The sequence below is a fragment of the Electrophorus electricus genome, chromosome 4, assembly GCF_013358815.1.
Source record: "Electrophorus electricus isolate fEleEle1 chromosome 4, fEleEle1.pri, whole genome shotgun sequence".
NCBI lineage: Eukaryota > Metazoa > Chordata > Actinopteri > Gymnotiformes > Gymnotidae > Electrophorus > Electrophorus electricus.
In genome coordinates this window covers 25,910,729-25,935,310 of record NC_049538.1, presented here as the reverse complement: position 1 = coordinate 25,935,310, position 24,582 = coordinate 25,910,729, and the positions used below count along the sequence as shown (strand labels likewise).

The window sequence follows — 24,582 nt, the reverse complement described above, 5'->3', positions numbered from 1 at the left end:
CTGACAAGATTATGGATGGTTTAGAACAGTAAGCATCTGTATACAATGCAGAAAACACACAAGAAACTCAGTCGCACCATAGTCACTTTATCATGAGTAGTGATGGAAGTCAGTCTTTACCTTTAGATCTCCCAAAACAATACTTCTGATGCCGCCTCATTGTTCTCAGTCCACCGCCCATGGTGAACTACAGCTACACGATGGCTTGAGAGTATGCAGCTATTTTCAGTTCTAGCACGCCAACATTTATGATTATATTATAGCAGCAAAAAGGTGTTGCTTTGGTCATACCCTGGCTCTTCTTTTGAGGATTCCAGTCTATGACAGGTGATCTCAGCCCTTTTCAGTCGGAAGGTCACGGTAAACGGCACTATTGTAGCCATGGTATTGAACATCATCGGTCACCTACCAGAGGCAGAGCGGCGCAGACAAGACCTCCTGAGGTTCGCACCCAGACAGTCCATCACTGGCCATTGGCACAATCTCAGTGAAAAGCGTGAACTTGGAGCCAGAGAGGAACACAGGCCGAGGAAGGAGGTGAACTGAATCACAGGGACAACAACAAGGGCAGGAGAAAGTGTGCAAGAGCTTGTCTTCCTGCAGATGAATGGGGAGCAAAAATATCGCACTTCCTCAGTGTGACCCCTCCCTCCCTCACTCACCTCACAAGAGAAGCCCAATTTCTGAGATAATCCAGTACAATCCTCATACTTCATGAATATCATAGGAGGTTCAACAAATATGAGATATTTTAGCAAAAAGGTTTAGTCAAAAATTCCTGTTTCAGAACGATGTTTATAATTTCCCAGCACATGATGCTAGATTCTGCCCACCTCGGAGCTGACCTTTATTGGTTCACTCAGGCTGAAAGAGCAGTACTCACAACTATCCTTTACTTTTAAGACAATCCTGAGGTCAGGAATTGCTCTTTACACATTGGAAGCAGTTTTACGGCACCAATCTCTCAAAAGGTATGCAGCTCAGCCATGGAGGTTTCAGACGGAGAACCGTGGGAGCAGCAGGCACTTGGCTGAGGCAAGTAGGCGACCTGTCCCCCTGCTCAGACAACTAGCACAGGAGAGCTCCAGGAAAGCCAGAAGGTTGAGGTTAGGTGCAGCGTTAGGAACCAGAGCTAGGTTCCTCCACAGGAAGAGCCACAGGAGGAGCCGCTGTCGGTGGAGGGAGGAGGTTACAGTACAGCAAGCTTTTACTGGTTCTACCGTGAAACTGCATTCTGAAGCTCCAAGTGAATGTTTGGGTTGCAAAAGATCCCTTAACATCCATCTGTCAGTTGAAAGTCACGTGCTGCCAGGGTTGAAGACAGCCGGCCTGTTTGACAAAAGAAAACCTAAAGTGGATTAAATTGTGAATAATAAATGTCTGACTTAATCCCCAGTTGCTGCACTCTCTCCCCAGTGTCTTATACGTTGACTCTTTTTTGTTTACTTGCATCCCTCTCTCATTCAGAGGTGTCAGAGTCACCTCTCCACCCAGGATGCTCCTGAAATCTCAGTGTTATCTTTAAAGGACTTGTGAACCCTCACTGACAGACCAAGCCACTTAAGCCCCCCCCCCCCCCCCCCCCCCCAAAACTTCACCCTTTCAAAAAAAAAAACAAAACACAGACAATTTCACCTTGGACAAATCACCCATGAAAAATGTAACCACAATTCTAAGATTAGCTTTTAATAAATGACAAAACAGTTATTATATATATAGGAGTCCAAATAATGCCATTTTAAGATAATCGGCATATCTGCGCTCACGAGAACAATAATCACAAAATGCCTAAAGGCACAATGCAGGCTGCCTTGTCCATTTAGCTGCTGTGGAGCAATGTTAGAGTGCCCCCTTGTGCCATCTAAGAAACCATATTTTAGTTGTAGTCAGTTGTATTTGCTAATATAAGATTTAACTTGTTGGCTTATGTCAACAGGTCTCTGAAAGCTAGTGTTATAGACTTGCCAACGTTTGGGGCATGAACATTATGGCTTTCTAGCTAACATACAGTTTCTGCACTCTGTGTACACCAGTTTAGAATAATTAGCTTAACTATACAAAAGACAGAATGTCCGCTCTATCACACTATTGTCACCTGTAGTCACTTGTTAGACAATATGAGCAGGCTGTGCAAACAAAGTTTTGTTTTGTTTTGTTTTCTTTTTCATTTGTTTGATCGCTTAGATTGGCTATTTGCATTGTAACCAAGCCTGTCAACAAATCTAAACAAAATTATGCTTCAGGACAGTTGTGGGAACATGGTGAAAAGGTTGGCTAGGGCCCTGTACTATAACTTTCATGCACCCTGCTGTTTTGTATTACTTGTAGACATTCCTTTAGTTGATACACTTTTTTATATTTAAAATAAGTGCACTGCAGACAGAGTACAAACAGACAATAACTAAGCAATAGCTTAGTATTAATCTTTATAGTTAAATGACTGTTAATTTAAGTTCAGCAATTTTGTGTCTCATTTACTATTATTAATTAAAACTGTATTTTATCAGTTGTGATATCAGCCTTATATATTGGCCACCAGTCGCACTGCTCTATAAATATTGGCATCAGCCCTTAAAAATCCATATTGGTTGACCACTGATTATGTACTGCAGGTATTTTCACATAAATATGTACACTACAGATAGAATCAATCTGTAAGCAAAAATATTAGTATGTAATCATTAGCAAAAAGGAGCAGCAGCAGATCAAGGATCCAGCTGCAGACCTGCACAAATCGCAGAGCCCGTCCTGACCTGAACCTGAGCAGCAACAGGTGCGCTGGAGCAGAAAAATACAGAATGAGGCCTTTGCTTTTGTGGCAAATTCTGTCTACCTGAAATCAATTTAACAAAGCCTAAAAAGGCTATTTTAATGAGAAATGACAGGTTTCGACCTAAAATATTGTATGTAGAAAACTGCTTCTTAGGCCTAGCTACTAAGGAAAAGTGATATTTCTCCAACCCAAAGGCCTCATTTGACCACAACACATTCGACGCCAACAAATTATATCCTATAATTTATTATGTTTAATGTATTATGTTTATATGTGCTGCTTACTATTAATTGAGTATCCTCCCTTAATAAATGAAAAGTAAACAGTGCTTATTACAGGACTCAGAAACAGAGACAGGAAGTGAGTGTGACAGTTGCTGAGCAGAGGAAGAGAACATGTTTGGTTGGAGCACAAAGCACTGATTGTCTGCATGAAGAAAGGACTTTAAAGTCATTGGTCAGTGGCTTCTACATATGGACAAATACAAAACAGTTCTACAGCCATTTGCTGCCACGTATATATCATTAAATGAAAATCTAACCCAAGAATTTAGCTGCTGTGTATGTGTTATTTTAAAAAAATGTACTGTAAAAAAAATTGTTTGTTTGTGTGCATGTTTGTGTGTGTTTGCAATGGTTGATATCAATCGCCATTGAATGTGTGTGTGCTTGGTAAGGGAAGGAAATGTGGATCAGGTTCACCCTTCCTACAGTACACACTCCACTCCCTCTTTGATTACATTATTTACTACAAGCCAGGGCTTGTCTTCACCAGCCAATCACAGTCTCTGCTTCATATCTCAGCCTGGAAACATCAAACAACCACTCAGCAGCTCAGAGAGCAAATTAACCTTGCCCTTATATAGTCATTCAGTTTTTGCAGTACTCAGACAGTTCTGGGTTTTCCAAATTCCAGTACATTATGAGAACCAATCTACAACATGGAAATAAATTAAAAATGTATTATGAATAAAAATCTAAAGGGGCACACACACACACACACACACACACACACACACACACACACAAAGAGACTCTTAGGCATTCCAGTAGCCCACTTTTCATCAGACTGCCACAGACACAGACCTTGCTGACCTGGGCAATATCTGAACCGGTGTGAGTCAGTGGTGTAAGAAAAATCATCACTTTACGTGGTAAAGGTTAAGACCGGAAACCAAATTAGAAAAAATGTAGACTACTCAATACTACGTTGTGGTAGTTTGTTTTTATCTTCTATTGATGAGTGGAGATCAACCTGGATTCATAATGTTTTAGGAGCACTCAGAGTGACATCCAAGATGTGGTCTAACAAACATGGCTAATCACCCAGGCTATATAGTCTGAAATATGCTAACGGAGTGGTTTCAAAATGCAGATGTACTTGTTTGGGAGTGATTCAGGATGGGGTTCAGAATGTGGAGATACTTGTTTACAGCAGTAAAATACAAGACAGAGTTCAAATCAAGATGGAATGGCTTTGTATTTATTATCTCCTGCTCTCAGTCAGGAGACAGACAAAGGAAAGCTCTTTACTATAGTATCAGTGCTCGAGGGTGACATCCCACCTCTAAATAAGTCACATTATTGTAGCTGTGTTTTTAGTTTTAGCACAAAGATACAAGCTTGAAGATAATTTACAAATATCTAAACCTGGGGGAAAACTGTATATCCAAAGAAAAGAAAAATAAATACATTTATTAACTGATAACAACAGCAACAACAACAACAACATCATGAGACTTATATACCACCTATAAAGTCACTTTACAAAAAGCCTCTAACAAGAAGTAAAAGTTAAAAGTTAATAAAATACGTTTTATTGGTAGAAAGTGTGTGGCAAGAACAAATAGATGTATGCAAGGAGTTCCAGAGGGTACAAACCACCAATAGTGGACAGTCTGTACCTAGTGACAACTAGAAAAACAGAATCAGATGACCTTAGTTTGCAAAATGGGATATATGGAAGTAGTAGTTCAGAAAAACAGGTGGGTGCAGGGCCATGCAGGGCTTTCAGGGTTAACAACAGCATATTATCGTGCACTTACTCTGAACCATTGTAACTGGTAAAGAATGAGAGTAATACTGGAAAATTTCTTAGTAGGTATTTGGACTCTGGCTGCAGATGGACTGGCTGGAGTATCAAGTAAATGGCTTAAATGATGGGCTTGGTAACAATAATCAGAAATTCATTTTTATTGGCATTTAATTCTAGAACGTTAGTGCTCAACCAGTGCTGAATACAGGTGTGTGGGAGGTACAAATGATTCAATGGGATTAATGTAAAGATATATTTAAATATCATCATCAAATCAGTAAAAGTTTTACAAGAGCCAGGACTCTCTTGTAAAATAGATTTTTAATCTGATTGAGAATTTATCCTGGTTAAAAAGATTAATAAAAATTGCAGGTTGTGATGATGACAGATAATGTTTCTAATGGACAGGATGTAAGTGATGAATAATAAAGTGCCAAGAACAGATCCTTGGTAGTGGTGTTAAATTTGTGTCTCCAAATAGATACAAATTTAAATTTATCTGTTAAACTGATAAATATGTTGACCTATATCAGGATAACTCAATACCAGTAAGGCCAATAGTGGAAAGTGGAGAAACGGAATGTTATGACTAACCGTGTTGGAGGCCAAAAAGGAAAAGAACAGATGCAGAACCAGAATCAGAGGAGAGAAAAAGACCATTTAGAACCTAGGCAAGAGCTGCCTAAATGTTTGCAGTCTTTCGGCTGGGTGGCAACAACGCTCTCAAGAACCTCAGACACAAAGGACAGGTTAGAAATGGGTCTAAAATTTCCAGAACTGAACTGTCAAGGCCTGGTTTCTTGACTGGGTGACATTAGCTATTTTCAAAGCACAAGGTGTCATGACTAGATGTAAGTTAAAGGTTAATGTGAGATAGGAGTCAAAATAACAGGGAGACTGCAGAGTTTTAATAGTGAGGCGGCAGCAGGGTCAAGTTGACAAAGGTTTAGATTTGGAAATTCTAAAGTTGTAGTCAGGCTTAATGGGACAGAGCTTGGAAAGGCTAATGCTACAAGAGGGAGGCGTCTTTGGAAAATCATGATATAGTACTATATGATAGAGATTTTATAGTAGTGATTTTAAAAAGAGTAAAGCAATACATTTTTTTCAGGTGAGTTTGAGGGTGCTTTAGTGGGAGAATGAAGAACAATATACAACAATGTCAACACACAAACTCTTACCCAGACGAACACACTTTAAAGCACAGTAACAGCACATGAAGCAGCACACTATCCTTGGAGTCACAAGCTTGACAAAATTTTAGCTTCAACATTCAAAAGCAGTCGCACACACACACACACACACACACACACACACACACACACACACACACACACACACACACACACACACACACACACAAACCAAACAAACAAAAAAAAACATTTTCAATCTTTGACATTACAGGCAGCGAATCATGAGTTTTCTCTGCCCCGTAACCTTGGAATGTCAATAAAGCAAATGGCTGAAATCATTAAACATTATCCCCTATGTTTGTAAAATGAGTAGGCAAAAATACCAGTTCAGTTTCCACATTCACAGTGGAATCTTTCTCACGCATCACGGGAACATCTCAGTCCTCCCTCAAGTCCCGTGTTTACACATGCTAGCCTTAAATGCCATGCAGATTTCAGTGTTGTAGGAGGTTAGAGCAGCAGTGTGCGTGTTTGTCAAATTATTACGCTTTATTAACAAACTGATCTAGCCCACTACTAAATAGTAAATAAACAAATACTACATTAAGGCTACGGAAATGTGCAAACAGTTTAGCGGCAGGAATTAGCGGCTTTACTAAAACATGACCAGTCGGGACTTGTCTCCACAGTTGCATGTACAAAAAAACCCCATTCCTTTAGTCCGTGTTATGGAAATCAACTGAAAATCCCTGTCAATGTTCCATGCTTTCACAATTCACAAGGATGTAGATAATCAGGCCAAGTGTCTTGTAAAGTCGAAGTCAAACTCTGACATATCTGGATTTAGAACAAGCATAGATTTAGAAGTAGAAAATGTTTGTGGCTCGCCAACGGTAAAAAGCGTGAAATCATCGAACCACAAAACTCTGAATTTCTGTATTGTTAATGTTAATATTCAAGCATTCAAAATGACACGTAACCCTAAACCTACAACCTGGATGCCACCTGCCCGGTCCAGGAACTACCGAACCTACCAAACTCACCTTTATCACCTGTACATTCTTCATGGTGCTCATCGGATCCTCCGCAAGTCTTCGCTTTCCTCCTGAAGGCAGCCCGCCTAAAGTCGCCCATGTCTTGTTTCGATATATCCAGCATTGAAAAAAGCTGTTCACTGCTGTAAAAAAAAAAAAAGAAGAAAGAAACTGACTGCATACATAAATAAGACAATCGGGAGATTTCTTGAAGCAACTTCAATGTTTGCGTTGTGCAAAACAGACTTTACTTACACTTGGTTCGTTAATCCTGCACTTTCACGTTGGTAAAGAAAGTTCGACGCTTCAGCCATTTCCCAGAGCTGTCAGACGTTTTCCGATTATCGCAGCGATCACCTTGACTGCTCAACGTACCACCCTGTAATACACTCTGGGCTACTTACCTGTTTCTGACGCAGCAGTGCGGTACAAATATCCCGTTTCTTTTTGTTAGGGCGCAGCCAGAAAACAGTACAAATGGTTTCCCTTAACAATGTATAATAATATTTGCATATTCGATTCACATTGGGGTGATACGGAAATGCAAACTCAGGGTTTGTCAAGTAGACTATAACGGACGTCATAGGCGAAGTCTGAAGGATATCTTATTGGAACAATAAACACAGTGTAATTTAACATAAGAAGCTTCCTTCATCACCCAGGTCACTGTGAAAGTTGCACTGTGATTGCAGCTCCACTGCAACTCCATTGTTACTCTATTTAATACTGCACTGTATAAAATAATCCACTGCAACATTTTCTGCAGTAGTTCACACTTTACTAGGGTTGAGCCAGGCTGGCCTTTTTTTTGCCTTTAACATGTTCCTTTAGATCTCATATGTAGGGGCTTCTCCTCTGAATAGTGCAAGCATTTACTAAAGCACTTCTCACACAGGCTGTCGGCTCACCATTGACAACAGCCAGATTTGAATCTTAATATCGTATTTTATTCCATGAACAGAGATAAGTCATAACAATTGAACTCATACACACACAAAATAAAAAAAAAATGTCCTGCTGTCACAGCTATGTTTTCACCAGAAACAAGAAGGCTGATTGTCCTGTTTAGTGCATATCACTTGAGTTACCTTCAGATGTAAATCAACCAACCACAATATTTCAAGTTGAAGCCAATCATCTTATAGAGAATGATTAACAACCTTCCATGTAAACTAAGAGATGTGATACCTTACACATTAGGAAGACATGTGAATAGGGCCATTGATCCTATAACCTCTTTTTTGAGTGTCAGTAGAGCATTAGAAAATTCAATATTATTCCACTTCATCAACAGCTACTTATGAACTGAGGAAGTGGCAGTCAATCAAAAGTTTAACAGTTGACTAACTGTGGGGCCATTTATTACTATTATTAGCATTTTGTAAGGGAGTATTGAAAATAGTTCTGCTGGTATGTTTAACAATGCAACACGGCCAAATGAACAGACTATTATTGTAGTACACAGATTATGTTTGTGCTTATGTCATGAGGGTATATAGAGGAGAGTGAGCACAAGACAGACAGACTGGGGAGTTCAGGACGCCCATAATAACATCGTAACCTTTTTGGTGTGAACATGATGCAAAAGCTTTGAAAGTCTGCACTAGCCTTTTGGGGTGCCATCAGGACTTGCAGATGTAAAAGCAGTCTTTGTGTCCCAGTAATCCAGCACAGGGCCATCAGGGCCTGCTCTGGCTCACCATCTTAATCAGCCCATCATCTATTTCAGTGTTATAGTAGCAGTCAAACTCCACACCCACAAATCCACTATTTCAGCAGTGAAAAGAGAACATGTATAAAATATAAACTTTTTAAAGGATGTGTTGCAAAATTAAAATAAAAACAATCTGTAAATAGCCACAACAGATTGAATTAAATTTGACAATATTAACACCGTAATGGAAACACCACCTTGGGAAGATTCATAATTAAGTCAAAATTAATTGTCACTCAAGCACTGCAGAGTAAAATATATAGGGTTGTGTCCATACATGCTGAAAACTACATTTATTACACTCTGGAATTACTTGGAGCTTTTTGTTTGGCTCATTGTCTAAAAGTCAAACCAGTTTCTTATGCATAATTTACGACCATTACATGATCATTACCTGACCGTTGCATGGACATTACATGACCATTAAATGGCCAGTTAGGACACACTCTGAACACTTTCTGGAACACACTCCTCCTTTGCTACAATCCAGTCTCAATGCAAATTTTAGAAATTAAAATCACATGAAATCTCAGGCAAATCAAATTAAAGCACTTAATCAAACAATATTTTAATTATTGAGATGAAGTTCTTAAAAAGGCAAATTTAACATCCACAGCAAAGCTGCACGTGTTTCAAAAGAAAAATAAAACCAAACAAGCAAAGCTTTTGTGCAAGAATTTTCAAGTAAATAGAAAACAATAAACAAATAACTAGACTGATAAATAAATTGTTAAATAGGCCATAGTCAATAATATTTATATAACACTTTTCATTGAGAGATTTTTTTTTTTTTTTTTCAAGGAGAATAAAAAAGTGCATCCTAGTTCAGGCCCTCCAGTGTGAGTTTAAAAGAGGGAGGGTCCTTCTGAGGTCACAGAAAGAGGAGCACCTGATTGGATGGGTGTTTCTTTGAAAGCTTTGTCCCCTGGTTTTTTTTTATTCTTGTCAAAGTATGATGGACAAAAAGGAGTGATAGGAGGAGAGAGGCCTTTGGCGGGTGGGGCTAATGCCTGGGTAGATGAGACTGTAGGGAGGGGCTAATGGCTTTGAAGATGAGATTGATGTGCCAAACAGTTGAAAGGGTCACAGGAGAGCCTGGAGCTGAGCTCTGGTAGCTGGTCCTCTCGAAGAGTGATCACAGTGTTTGGACTGCAATATTGGAAGGGAAAGCAAGAAAGATTTATTGTAGAAGTGAATCCTCCAATTTACTTACCCGGTAAAATTAGTTTAGAAGAAAAATGTCCAAAATCAGTGATATATCAACCACAAGACAAGTTAGTTTTGTTAGTACTCTGAAGCTGTTGTTTATTAAACAAGGCTCTTAGGCTGCATTAATACTCTTGATCCATGACAAACCAAAAATACATTTAATGACCCAGAAGAAAGCACCTATCAGCGCTGAAGGAAATGACTTTGGGAGCAGGCGGGGTTAAAAACAGTCTTGTTTGCATGTGGGCTGTGGGCAATTGTCTGCAGTATGTACTGTACTGCTTGCCAAGGTGAGTTAGTTAAGAGAGTTGGCTAAGTGAGTTAGTTAAGAGTGAGTTAGCTAAGAGAGAGAAAGTTCTTCTGTAGGGAAGATTACCTGCGAACTGGAGATGCTTTCCCACGTTTCACTTGTGGGGAGAGTGGCGGTACTGATGCAGCAGACTGCTGACAATCTACAAGAGACTGATAAATTAGACAAGATATACAGAGGGGTGACAGTCAGAGTTAGTAACACACACATGCACACTAGGGCATACACACTAGGAATGCCTGATCTGACAGAAAATGGAGAAACTCATGGATTTGTAAGAGAAAAACTTTCACCGACAGAGCACATGAACAAGTGCAAAATTTGGTTTCTTAAACCCACAATCACACAGTCAGCGAATGTTTGTGCCGTACTGTGGATTATTAGAATCTGAATGATGGGTACAACTCAAATAAAACTGGAGGATGAATAACAGAGAGGAACAGTGAGCCAGAAGATGTGGAGTTTTGGGTTTAGCAGATCAGAAAGAGCTGAAAGATCAGAGATTCAGGTCTGAATCTCAGTTGTTGAAAAGCTACATTCCTCAACATTAATGACAATATATTCTGTGTTAAGTAGCCCACATAAAAAATAAATCATTGATGGTAGTGAAGGTACATAAGGGTAAACAGAAGCACAAAACAAAGAAACGCAACAAAGCTGGACATGGTTAGTGGGGATAGTACACCAAACAGTAAAAAATAACCTATATAGTCAATGCATAATATTCAAGAATAAATCAAGAGTCAAGAAAAATTTTAATAAACATTACAATAAGAATATACTTTTAAAGTATCATCAAAATTCTGTTGCACTAATTGAACTTTGGAAAACAGGACCCAGGACTGAACTACGCTCACTATCCTTCTGTGTCTGGCTGCTTTTTTTTTTTTTTTTTTGTCTTGTCTCCTAAGAGGATGACTTAGAGGAACACTTTGAGGATTGGGTCTCAGAAGAGGTACAGCGTTGCACACATTTATCCGACCTGTCCTCAAAATATTACAAGAATAATTAAATCAGCATCAATTCTTGGACAGAGATAGGACAAACCTTGGGTGAAGGTAGTACAGAGCGTGAGACTTTCTTCTTCATCGCTCATCGCATACATACTTCATCGCATACATTCTGCTTTGGATTCTTTCCACTTATGCACGCATTCACATTACGTTAGAGTATTTGGCTGACATCTATGTGAACGTCTGTGTATGACACCTGCCCATTTGCACATGTTCACAGAAACACAGACGCAGGTTTTCACAGAAGTAGATAAACCAGCCTTTAGCTGGTTCAGTAAGTGGGTCGAGCGAGCAGGTACAGTAAATGGGTCATAGTGAGGTGAAGAGATGAGACATTGAGTGTTTGTTTTCTTAATGTTGATATTCTTCCTTCCCAGAATTCTCAAGGTGGTAATACATGATTTAGCTGCTTATGGAGAAGCATGTTTAAACAAGTCTGAGAGCAGCATGAACTTGCCATTACATAGTGACTGCTCTATGGTTTAAAGGGATCAAATTATGAAAAACCACGTTTCAGTCCTTGTGCACATGAATGAAAAAAACCCAGTCAGTTTTTTTTTTTTTTTTTTGTGGGCTCACTAACTAAGAAAACATGGGTTAAAACAAGCTGTTCAGATTTGGCTCCTCTTCCTACCTCAGACAGTGGCTCAGGTGAATTATACTTCCCCCCATCCAAGTATCTCCATCCATGGCTTGAGAACTAGCTACCTTTGCAAAGGTGCGTAATTCTTTTCTCCCAAGTGCTGGACCTGCTAGCATTATGTGGAAAGACCATTGCTACATGAAACCCCAGTGTCAGAGGATAGAGGTGCTGAGTGGATGAAAGTATTTGTGATGGCAACATCCCAGGTACAGTCTGCAAAAACCTGTATGGCAATGAAAAGTTTTCTAAAAGAGGTCAAAACCGCAGACAAGGGAAAGTAAAAAAAAAAACTAAATGGATGTAGATCCACATGTGGATGTGGATCCACAATAACGTTAATGCTATTAGTTTGTTAGTTGAATGCTTGTAAGATGATCTTTATCTTATCAACATGTTAATAAAATGAGAGTAAAATGAATGAATGGATGTAATCTCTCCAGATTGTTACTTGCTGCTGATTCTATAGATTCACAAGTTTATGACTTGCCATGAATCACTGAGGCCATTTCACCCTGTCCCCTGTCCCCACTCTGTTCCTGTCCCTGTGCCACCCCTCTGCCACATGTAGCGGGGCTGCAGTAAAAGTTACGGTTGTGTTCCACTCATGTAATCAGGGTTTAGCAACATTAGCATCTTAGGCTTAAGCTCAGTGGTTAAGGTACTTGAATTGTAATCGAACGATTACTGGTTCAAGCCCCACCACCACCAAGTTGCTGCTGTTGGGCCCCCGAGCAAGGCCCTTAATTTCTCAATATGTGTTCAGTCATAATTGTAAGTTGTTTTGGATAAAAGTGTCAGCTAAATGCCATAAATTTATTGAAATGTCCATCTGTAATTTTGCAAATGGTCAAGCTTTGCAGTATGTAGGTATGTATGTTAGTGTGTGTGTGTGTGTGTGTGTGTTGTAACTAGAATGAGACCTGACACCTGAGACCAGAGCAAACTGGAACCCCCCCGCCCCCACAAGTCACGTGGGGGGGGGGGGGGGTTTCACTCATGTTTGTAGCCACACCCCCGTGAAGGCACGCACCTGTACGGGGTTAAGTATTAGTGTGTCTCTATCTATTTAAACCCCCATCAGCGCGTGCCTCACCGTTGGTTATTGTTTGTTTGTTAGCGTCTCAAGTGTAATGTTAAGATCCATGTTTGTCTAGCCTGTGTTAATGTTAAAGTCTTAATCGTTAGTGTTAAGTGTGTCTATATTGTTAATGTTGTGTGAGTGCCACCATAGTCTTTTATGTTATATGTCATTAAATGTTTCACACATCGAGAGAGTCTGTGCATCCTGCTCCACGCCCTGCGGCACCTCAGGCAACGTTACACCAGGGAACTGTGTTAACTTGTGCAAAGTATGTATATCACCTTTAACATGTCTGAGGTAACCATCTACATTTGTGTACTTTACTGGTAGATGTGATCCTAATGTGAAAATAGAACTTGGCAACCAGGAGTGTATCAGACTGGTTTCCACACAAACTAGAACACAATAGGGCCCATTATTCACACAAGCCAAACACATAATACAGCAGCACCCTCACCTGGCCAAGTAAAATATAATAATATGTCATTTGAAGAACAGACTAGTTTCAAACATGCCTAAAGAGTAAGTTAATCAAGTGCACCCTCCAGAAACACACTTGGTAATGCACAGAGAACCCTGGCCACACTACTGCCACAAACACCCCCTCAGTTTCCCTCTCTGCACAATCTGTCTGAAGTCATAGCTGTTCAGATTTTAAAAGGTTAATTCAGAGTTAATCCAGAACTTCCGAGGGATATCACTGACCAGAACTCTCCTCAAATGCTTTTTGGTCTGAGGTACCTTATACTTCATGATAAATGAGGTATCCAATATGAGAGGTATCCATATTTCACAGTCTTCTAGCCTACAACATAAAGCCAGTGCATCCCTGAGTTTGCACACTGCACTTGCTGCATTCCCATATGCTCCACCAATAAGCAGCACAGATCTCTCTGTCTGTAATCAGAATGATATGCAATACCTTGGAAATCTTCAGAGATGTATGTGTTTAAACTTAAGGCTTAAAAACTGTAACTTGCACATTTTGATGTCAAGTGTGGGCATTGAGATGTGGTAATTGTTGATGAACACAGGTGCATTTCATATGTTATAGAAAGTGCTCTGGGAAAAGCCAAATGGCATAAAGCAAAGCAGCTAATGGAACTTGTGTTGGATTAAGCCTGAGCATTGATTGTGATTGTGGCCGGAAGGGGCATCAGCATTACACAGTTTGGTCGCTGTACTAATTCAAGCTAACAACAGTACGCCACCAATGTTCTTGTTTGTGTTGCACTTTGCCTAATAATTTTGTACTTTCAGACATTTGAGATAAGTATACATAAGAAATAATGATTTCATCAGCATTTAAGCTGATCAAACAAATTATGAAACTACTGGCAACGCATTATCAAAACATAAATTTTATTTCTTTCAGAAACAAAACAAGCCTCATGAAAATAGTTCCTTTTAATTTTTTTATTTGCATAATTTCATAATGAACTTTCAGCATGATCTGAATGCCAATTTTAAATCAATAGCGGAAACAAATTCACTTATAATACATACTGACGTCCAACTGAAAGACAAAGTGCAGACTCAAAAAACAGATCAGCAATGTTGCTCAAGTCTTTGTGAGTGCATCCCTGAGTATGGCTTCACAGGCAGAATACAGTCAGATAAACTTGGTGGAAACCAGTCTGTCCTCCAGTGCATTATGTACTCAGTCTCAGGCATAAGAGATTGGGAAAGCGCTTACTGTTGCGGATGTGGAGTTGTAGACTCAGCCATCGCATAGCATGTCCGAAATCTCACTGAGTGTGCTGATGGTTGTTGAGTACTCACAAGAGGTGACCGATAAAGAGATGTATACACAGATACTGGTGAACGACCACCAGGTGAACTTGGGGTGTTGTTAATAGAGTCTCGGCTGTGAGCATTATGACAAAACTCGACACACAGTGCCTTTGGGTTTAAAGCTAATGTCTGGGGACACATTTTCCACTGGGACTCGCCCACAAATAATGGATGAGCTGAAGAAGTCCAGGAAGATGCCAGGGGTGTGACGGCCAAGGATGCTGGGCTGCGGGCAGTGCTGGTCGTACGGTTGTGGAGGAGGAAAGGTGGCGTGCACAGCAGTTCGGGGGGATTAACGGGTGCAGTGGGTGTAGTTTGGACACTTACTTTGGGAGGGCTGCTCTTTGTCTTGGCCACCTTTCCCCCTCGGCCACGGTGGGACTGCTCATGGTCGAACTCCAGGTCTTCTAGGCGCTGGGTGAGGGCCAGCTTCTGCTGAATAGCCATGCGCAGTAGAGAGTTCAGTGTCTTCTTCTCATCCTCAGCTGCCGCCAGCTGCCGCTGCATCTCGTCCAGTTGAGTAACATACTCATCACACCTGCAGACAGGAAGAGACAACAGTCAAATAATCATCCATGCCAAAAAATGTATTGCTTTTGGGGGACATTACCGGGTCCTTCTAACAAATTAAATGATTAGGTGTACACTAATGACTTTACATTAATATTAGGCAGACAACATTAATACTAGGTAGGTGACAGATGCTTTCACATTAATATTAGATAACACTAATGATTTTACATTAACATTAAGTTTTACAGTAATCATTTCACATTAATATTAAGTGTAACAGTAATCATTTTACATTAATATTAGGTAAATAAAACTAATATTAGGTAAGTAATATTACATTAATATTAGATAGATAACATGATTATTACATTACATTACATTAACTAATCCTTTTTCATTAATAGATATAATCTCTAACATTAGGCTATATATATATATATATATATAACGTTACACCTGAGGCCTGCTGTTTCAGCTCTACTTTTACTGTTAGTTAGCCACACAGTGTTTACATCAGTGCCTTTTTTTTTTGTTGCCATCTTGACACTGTACTTTTGTTTCTGACTGAATGGAGAATAAAGACTCTCCATAACTCGCTTTGGCATCTCTCTACCTCTCTGCCAGCATCACAATGTGTTTATTAAAAATTAATAAACATACGTGGTTTGCATAAGAAGGCCGGTGTGACTGGGGAGCACATAATACTACAACTTGATTTTGGACAAATCAAATCTGCTTTGGAGAGCAATTCTAATCTGGATATAATCTAATCTGAGAGAACCTGGTGGCGAACATAGCCCTGAGGGAAGAGAAGGTGGCTGCATCCTCCTTCAGTGCCTTCAGCTCGTTCCTTAGCTTCATCATCGTCTCAGTCACCATTGACTTTTCATTCTCGTACTTGCTCTTCAGGTTGGCCAGCGCCACCTCTGCAGTCTGGGGAGAAACCAGGAAAAAAATATCACCCAGGATTATGTAGAGGCTTACCATGACTATGTTTTTAGTTATAAATAGAGGTCAATCACGTGAATGTTTATGAGTATCATATTATCTCAATACTTCCCTAAGACCCTTTCAGCTGTCTTATGAGAGTCTGTATATATTTGCACTAGTTCCTTGAAAACACAGTGAGTGGACAGTTGCTGTTTCTACCTGTTTGTTGGCTTTAAGGACAAGGCGCAGAGTGGCGATTTGCTCTCTCTTGGTGCTGAGAAGGGCCTTGAGCTTGAGGATCTCTTCCATACAGGCCTCTTTGTCCTTGTCGAAGATGGGCGCCAGTTCCCGAGCAGCAGCCCTCTGCCTCGATAGCTGCAGAGAGCGGTCCACGGCCTTCTGCAGGTGCTTGATCTGGTCTCGGATGATGGCGTTCAGGTTGTAGATGTTCATGGGCTCCTTGCGAAGGTCCCCACTTGCTTCTGGGGCAGATGAAGTTGAGGTGTTGTTCACTGGGGAACCAAACGGGGTTCTGTTGGGGCTCTGCTGGCTGGGTGAATCCCCTCTTCCACCATCCCCCAGGGGCTCCTTTAAGGCCGAGTCATGGGGAGCCCTAGAGGAGTCGGAGGAGCTAGCAGCTGCAAGGCGGCGGGCAAGGCGGGGTGACAGCAATGCTCGTGGGTCATCGCTGCCCTTCAGACTGCCACTGCGCGTGACACGACTCTGGCGGTAATAGTCCAGCATGACGCGGTTGGGTGTCTCGTTGTTGCATAAGCAGACGTGGTGATACAGCTGGGCCAGTTCTTCACTGAAAGTAACTAGCTCATCCTGAGCAGTGTTCAGCATGCCCTGGCTCTCATAGGCAATGGCCAAGGCGCTCTTTAACTCTGCCTCCAAGCTGCTGATTTGCTCCCGGTTCTCCTGGCCCTCCTTCTCCAGAGATGCCACTTGTTCGTCAAGCAGCTGCAGCTTCCCCTCACTGCGACTGCAGTCCTCTGACTGACTCTCCACACACTGGTTATACTTCTCCTTCAGAGCCTTCAGCTCAGCTTTCAGGTCAATGACTTCTGTTACGGCTACCTTATACTTACACTCCAGTATCTCAAAGCCGTTTATACCTATCTCGTACTCTCGGCAGCCATTTGAAGTGTCCCCTTTCTCTGTTTCTTTGGCATCCAACTCCTTGTCGCTACAGAGACGCTTCATAGTATTGACGCGCTCCGTGAGGCGGTTGACGTGACTGTGCTGCTCAGTCAGGGCTCCCTGCGTGTGCTGGAGCTGTGTCTGGGACTCCTGCAGGTTGGTCAGTAAGGCTGCTTTTTCTTGCTCCACCTAGTGGTTGGGAGAATATATAGCAGGTAAGATAAAAAGAGCTCTTCAGGCTACATTTCATAATGGAAATTACTGAGTAACTTCAGAAACAGAGTTCCTTTGTGGTGTAACAACACTAAATATTGCTGAAAGCTAAAACAGATATAGACTGCTCATATTAGATGACAAACGTATATGTAACACAATTTTACTTGATATAAATCATAGACCAAACAATGTATAAACATAGCGAACATGATCATAGTGAAATATGTCCTCAGCTTTCTGACACCATAATTCACAGACTGTGACTTCTGTAATTGAACTCAAGTGCTGCTTAACAGCTTTTTGATCAGCAATTGTATTAATCAGGCTTCTCCCATATTTAGATAGTGTTGAGTTCGAGATGTGATGCTAACTCTATCAATCCCTCATTGGAGGAGACCCAGAACAACAACAACAAAAAAAAAAAAAACCCCAAAAAACAAATTAGCATTAAATAAAGTCCTGAAAAGAGAGATTTCTATTGGTTATTAACACCTTCCAGGCAGGTTACGAGATCATCAGGGCATGTGTATGTGTGAAGGGTCTGTCTACTATTAATATTTAATACATGACTAGATTAACATATAAACCATATAAAAGCCATAGAACATAACATAATATTTTACAAATTTACTGGATTTGATGGTTCTTAACTATTTGGAATGTCAATATTTATTATAGTTTATATATTTTATTCTAGTCTAATAATAGATTAACCTTTCAAAACATTTACTGTAATTTTAATAATGGATACTGTAAACAAATCTTCTTCATGTGTGTTGATCACACCCCAGCCTCTGTACTCTGCAGACTGCAGTGCCCAGATGCAACCTGCTGCTCCCCTGCAGTACAGCTACTCTATGTGTCTGCATTGTCACTAGCAGTTTCTATTCCTGTCTCTCACTGAACAAACACACACACACGGCTCTGCTGTCCACCAAAATTGTGAAACCGCATATGATAATAACATTAATTATTTTAACAAGGTCTTCACTGACAAACAGATTTCCTTCACAAAAGTGAACACAGATAGTACTCTAAACAAACTGCTGGAAACTAGAAATATGGGTTGTTGAATTGTAACTTGTTGCTATAATCGAAAGTTCTAAAGGTATATGTATAAGAGAAGCACACACAGATATACTGCTATGATTCAAACTATGCATCACTATGCTGAATCATACTCCAGAGGACACCAGTATGCTGAGTCACACTCAAGATGACATCAGTCAACAGTTCTAAAATGACTTTTGGATTGAGTATATATCTTTAAAATTATACTGCAGTGTTATTTTATCGCTACTTCCTGGAAGTCATGAATACTGGTAGAAAGCGTTTTTTTTGGTTTTTTTTCTCCTAGTAATATGCCTCTCCATAGCAAAGGCAGGCTGAATCATATCAGACACTTGCTGAATAATGGGCCAGGGCTGCTGAGATCAGATAAGCCTAAGTGGTCGAGTAGTAGTCAGACAAGATCTCGTAACAGAGTTCAGACGAGAAGTAAGCTGTCAGGGAGTTTAATATCTTAAATGTGGATGGGAATATGGACCTATTAGAGTGGCAGTGAACTGAGTTTGAAATTTCACCAATTCAGTGCCTTGTTAAGGTGAAATTTAATGCAGAGACAGTGAATGGAACAGTATGAAAGACAAAAAAATAAATATTTGAAGTGGTGTCAGCTGATTTTGTGTTTTAAACACACCTCTCACAGAACGAATTGTCCAGAAACAGCAATTTCAAAAACATAATATGGACATTGTTTTAATAACACTGACAATGTTTTAATACTAATTGCAAAGTTTTAATAAATCTACTTGCTAATGTACACAAGTTAGTGAGAGTGCAATAATAATTAGAATAAGTCATAGGAAGAATTCATAGGGAAATCCTGTGGGTGTAACCTTGTCTGTAGTAGAATAACGCTACAATCTGCTCGCAATATTTCCTCAGTGTGTCTCCGGATGTGTTGTTAATACAAGATCACATCTGACTCTGTAAGACTAGTGGAGCTGCAATTAGAAGCAGGCCTTTTTCTACTGAAAAGCTCATCAGTCAGCTGCTGCCAGTAACTGCCTGAAAATACACTTTATGTATAAATAGTAAATTTTCTCTCTGTATTTAATCTATTGATTTGTCTTGAACTAATTTGATGAAAAGATGGTAGCACTAAGTGGATTAAGGCATTAAAAGGCAATAAAAAAAAAAAATCCTAAATAAGCAAGTGACTCTTTTTATTATGTTTGGTTTCACAATGATCAGGAAAAAGAAGAAAAAATAATCAGGAAAGTGTAGGAATTGCAGGAATTGGGATCTTTTTACTTGTAACTGACCTGTAAGAGTTGCTGTTTCAGTTTCTGGATCTCAGACAGGTTGAGTTCGCTGAACAGATCAGATACAGGGTGCAGCACTTCTCCCATCCGCCCAGTGGGCCGGTGAAAGTCACCGGTTACCTTTGGCCCAAGGCCATTACACCCATTACCCCTGTTACTGTCCTCATTTTTGGGGCTAGGGGTAGAGATGGAGGTACTGTTAGTGGCAGCCTCCTCCACAAGCCTAAATCCCTCCACAGCGGAGATGGCTAAGTGGGTGGTGGCCCCATACACACTGTCACTCAGGCTGAGGTGCTGGGCCAGCTCCTTCCTCAAGATGTTCTTCTGCTCCCTCTCACTCTTCAGAGAGTCCAGGGCCTCCTCTAATTGGCCCTCAGCGATGTCTTTCAAACGCAGCGCGTCCTCCAATTGACTGTTCAGTAGTACTGTCTCCTCCTCCAATACTTTGATTTCATGTTTAAGACCCTCATACTCAACCTTTGGACAGAAAAAGAAAGAAAGACACCAGGATTGTGTGTGTATGCATCTATTAATATGAATACTGATTTTTGTACAAGTACAATGAAATTCAATCTGCTGCTCCCCTGCCAAAACATTATATACAAAAATTTAAAAGAGATGGAAGCAGATCCAGAAGTAATGTTTGTGTATGCTTGTGTTTGTGTATGTGGGTGTCTGTTCACCTGGTTCTGTTTGAGCGTGGAGACCAGTTTCTGTAGGGTGATGTTCTCCTCCTCCAACTCAGTGTAGTCCTGCAGTAGTCGTGTCTCCCTGAACTTATACTCCCGCACCTCCTCCTTCAACCTACTCCTCTGCAGCTCCAGCATCTCATTACTCTGCAATGGCAAAAGATGGAAGAACATATATATATATTTATATATATATATATATATATATATATATATATATATATATATATATATAGAGAGAGAGAGAGAGAGAGAGAGAGAGAGAGAGAGAGAGAGATTTTTGAGATTTCATGATAAAATGTATGAATCAATTATGATATACAAACACAAAACATTCAAACACACCTTACAATTTCAAAAAAGGGAAAAGAAAATTTAACTCAAAAATCAGCAAAAGTCACTTCCTCATCTTTCACAGAGCACAAAATATCATTGTAACCCCAAATATTTTCAAAGGTATTCAGGTCATTCATAGCAGAATAAGAAATCTAACACTATATGACTCTCCACCAATATTTGAAACATATTTACAACACTGCTGTCAGGCTGACCCTCAGTCAAACACTTCCTACTGATCCACACTGCCATCTTAGATTGCCCTAAAATGGAATTCAAAAGTTGACATTCCATAAAATGGAATTCAAAAGTGTAATTATACCCACAACTGATGTAAAAACAACACTAAACTGATCAAAAATAACGATTAAGAGGCTAAATGTCACGGAACGCTCGCCTCCCGCGAGTTATGTGGTTTGGCCAGCCACGTGCAGTAGGAGGACTTTTGTTTGTAACCACACCTGCACACACCTGCACCTCGTTTTGTCTGTGTGTATTTAAACTCACGTCAGGGTGTGCGGCGTCGTTGGTCATTGTGGATGTAATGTCTGAATGTAACGTGTTTATGTTAGATGTAGCCTTGTGTATCGTGTTTGTTTAACGTCAATCGTTTCTTGTTCATGTTTATCGTTTGTAATACATGTGAGTGCTGCTGTCGTTTATGTTATTAAATGTTCGTCCCTGTCGAGGAAGTCTGTGTGTCCTGCCTCGCGCCCTGCGGCATTCGGGCTGACACGCGTTACACTAAACAAAGATGTCAACCTAGAACATTACATAAAACGGTGAAAAACGGCATGCCACATGTTTCCCTCATGCCACAGTACGAACACTCTGGACTCACAGCTGAGTTTAAAATTGAAACAAAAGCATTAACCACCACTAAAATTCTTCACTGTAATTCACCGTAAGGCCTCGTTAAAAGTGGTTTATAGAGCGCTCTCCAGGCTGGATTGAACCCTTCCCCCAGAGCCAGTTTTTTGGGCCAAGGGCTATTGATCCTGCCATTTAGTTTTTATTTATTTAATACTTTAACTTGCTCTATAGAGGATCTTCCCAGACACATCCTCCAAAGCCATGTTCTCAAAACCTGATAGCTGCAACAAATGGCTCTCACAATCCCCTAGGTTAGGTGATAGTGACAACATGGGGAATACGTTGTTGCCACCACCAACACTAGTACTGCTGTAAATAGGATTAGATTTGAACAGATCATGCTCCTCCTCTGTTAATGCAAATCTCAATTTACCTAAAAGTTGTGAGACGGAATCCAAATACTTCACATTCAAGCGGGCAGCTACTCTGTCCACATTAACCAGCTCAGGACCTACTAGGGTTATCAAATCCCCAAGAGTCTAAAGTCCAGTGCTGCACAGAATTCTATCCACTGAAGTGGCCAGCCCACTAGTAATGTCCAGACAAGCTTCTCCAAACAAAGGTTCTTTCAGGAACCAACACTTAGAAGCTGTACTTTCCCACTGCTCAATCTTGAACAAATTAAGAACTTTAAAAAGTCTTTTAAAAAGGCAGCTATTATAAGTGCAATCTTTTCGTGTCCATTCGGAACAAAGATAGGTCCAAGTACCAGTCCCCATTTCTACGAAGCACCACATAGGCCAAAGGTCTCCACACCAGGTTTGCTGACCCAGTGAGAAGTCTGCAAAAACTGAAGACGAAGGTTGCAACCCTGCTGGCAAGGTGTACAAGCCCCTGTCCACCATCTTCTTTAGATAGGAACAACAAATGCTGAGGGATTCAAATTAGCTTGTCCAAAAAAAAGGCCAAAAGCACCGCCTGGAGGAGGGTCTAATCACTCTAACCTATGGCACAAAGAAGAGGCCATCAAGTTGTCACAAATCAGAACCCGTCCTTTATGTGACAGCTGAGGCCATATCCAGTTCCATCTGTCAAGTCAACCTTTAACTTTCTCTAAGTTTTTTTCTTTTCGGTTTGTCTGTCTCCCAGAAGAACTCCCAAATATTTATCCCATACCTCACCCAATTCAACCCCTGTGGTAAACATGGTGTCCCATCTGGCCAGTGTCCAACCAGCAAGGCCTCACTTTTGTTCCAGTTCACTTTAGCTAAGGAAATTTTACCATACTGTTCCACTGTCCTAGGTATCTTATCAACATCAGCTTGGATTTTAAGTATCACAATAACATCATCACCATAGGCAGACAATAAAATTTGTGAGTTAAGATCAGATTGTGATAAAGCAAAACCAGATATAACTCTCCTTAACCTATGTAAGAAGGGTTCCAAACCTAAAACATATTACATTCCAGATAGGGTACAGCCCTGCCTTATCCCCCTCTGAAACCTGAAAGGAGTAACCTTCAGCATACTTTCAGCATCACAATACAGGACCCTAATCTTGGCTATGAAGCCAGGGCTGAAGCTAAAGGCTGCAAGAGCCTTCCACATATGTTCATGTTCAACCCTGTTGAAAGCCTTTTCTTGGTCCAAAGAAATCAGAACAGTATCCAGACCCAGAGTGAGACAGACAGACAGACAGACAGAGAGAGAGAGAGAGAGAGAGAGAGAGAGAGAGAGAGAGAGAGAGAGAGAGAGAGAGAGAGACAGACCAGTCCTGTAACCGGACTACACGGTGTAGCTATATAGGTATGCTATATAGCAAGGCTACATAGCAGAGCTACAATGCAAGACTACAGAGTACAGAGCTGAGCTACATAGCAAGGCTACAAAGCAGGGTTACATAGTGGGACTACATAGAAAAGTAAAGCTTTATAAAAAGGCTGCCCAGCAGAGTACCGAGCAAAGTTATATACCTGAGCTATATAGCAAGGTCTGTTAACAGGGCTACATAGCAGAGCTACATAGAAGGGCTACATAACAGAGCTAAACAGGGGTACATAGCATGGCTACATAATAGGGCTATGTAGCAAGTATACACAGCAGGGTTATAGAGCAGGGTTATATAGCAGAGCTACACATCATGACTAGGAAAGCATTGCTACATAGCAGGGTTGCCCAGCAGGGCTACATAGTAGAACTACATAGAAAAGATGCACAGTACGACTACATAGCAAGGCTGCACAGCAGAGCTATATAGCAAAGCTACATGGGGCTACATAGCAGAGCTACACAGTAGGACCACACAGCAAAGCTACAATACAGGGATTCAAAGCAGAGATGTATAGCAGTGCTACACAGCAGAGCTTTAGATGCCTCCTGAAGACTGACAGCCTCCAACAGCTATATGATACTCACACAGGGGCAACAGCATGACACTACCTTAACTAAGCTGAATGTTTTCAAGTTTGTGCTTTTAACATTGTAGGTCTCATGTGCAAGACCCATCAAAGCATATCTGATGTATGACCGTGTGGCTCTTTTTTGTCTAAATAAGGAAGAGGGAGTGATTTCCCAAGCTCAATACACTGAATCCTGGTACACCCAGAGATATTATTATTAATATTATTAATAATATTATTAGTTTTAAGACTGAATGTCCCCTAAGACAGATTTTTCAGCTCCCTGTCCTTGTCCAGGCACACACCTATTTTTCATCCCCCTGGAGTGAACTGGTAGTTACTTTGAATTGATCAATGTTATTTTAGCATGTGACTGGGTCACATACATGTCAAAGCAAATATAACATAGTATTTCATTGGTTTAACATGTTGCCTTGGAGCTCACCTACCAGTTATCTTCAGAAAGTGCATAC

General features: G+C 40.6%; 2 protein-coding genes across 6 annotated transcripts in view; both read right to left on the bottom strand.

Annotated features, from left to right (window-relative positions):
• The window catches only part of fgd4a (FYVE, RhoGEF and PH domain containing 4a), a 44,954-nt gene extending 37,532 nt beyond the window's left edge, over window positions 1–7,422 (bottom strand). The window contains exons 1-2 of one of the 3 annotated variants that reach the window (XM_026999610.2): window positions 7,233–7,422; window positions 6,987–7,120 (exon numbers count right to left, since the gene is read on the bottom strand). In XM_026999610.2, the coding sequence (XP_026855411.2) occupies window positions 6,987–7,120; window positions 7,233–7,291 (193 nt within the window). In that variant the 5' untranslated portion in view covers window positions 7,292–7,422. Of the gene's footprint in view, window positions 1–120; window positions 361–409; window positions 537–6,986; window positions 7,121–7,232 lie in introns of those variants that run through there. The other 2 variants (XM_026999612.2, XM_026999611.2) reach the window with 2 other exon arrangements.
• Window positions 7,423–7,902: 480 nt separating this feature from the next.
• The window catches only part of bicd1a (bicaudal D homolog 1a), a 35,944-nt gene continuing 19,264 nt past the window's right edge, over window positions 7,903–24,582 (bottom strand). Inside the window, exons 3-9 of one of the 3 annotated variants that reach the window (XM_026999598.2) lie at window positions 20,554–20,706; window positions 19,871–20,347; window positions 16,404–17,516; window positions 16,036–16,187; window positions 15,069–15,279; window positions 10,277–10,362; window positions 7,903–9,840 (exon numbers count right to left, since the gene is read on the bottom strand). In XM_026999598.2, the coding sequence (XP_026855399.2) occupies window positions 9,729–9,840; window positions 10,277–10,362; window positions 15,069–15,279; window positions 16,036–16,187; window positions 16,404–17,516; window positions 19,871–20,347; window positions 20,554–20,706 (2,304 nt within the window). In that variant the 3' untranslated portion in view covers window positions 7,903–9,728. Of the gene's footprint in view, window positions 9,841–10,276; window positions 10,363–14,359; window positions 15,280–16,035; window positions 16,188–16,403; window positions 17,517–19,870; window positions 20,348–20,553; window positions 20,707–24,582 lie in introns of those variants that run through there. The other 2 variants (XM_026999599.2, XM_026999597.2) reach the window with 2 other exon arrangements.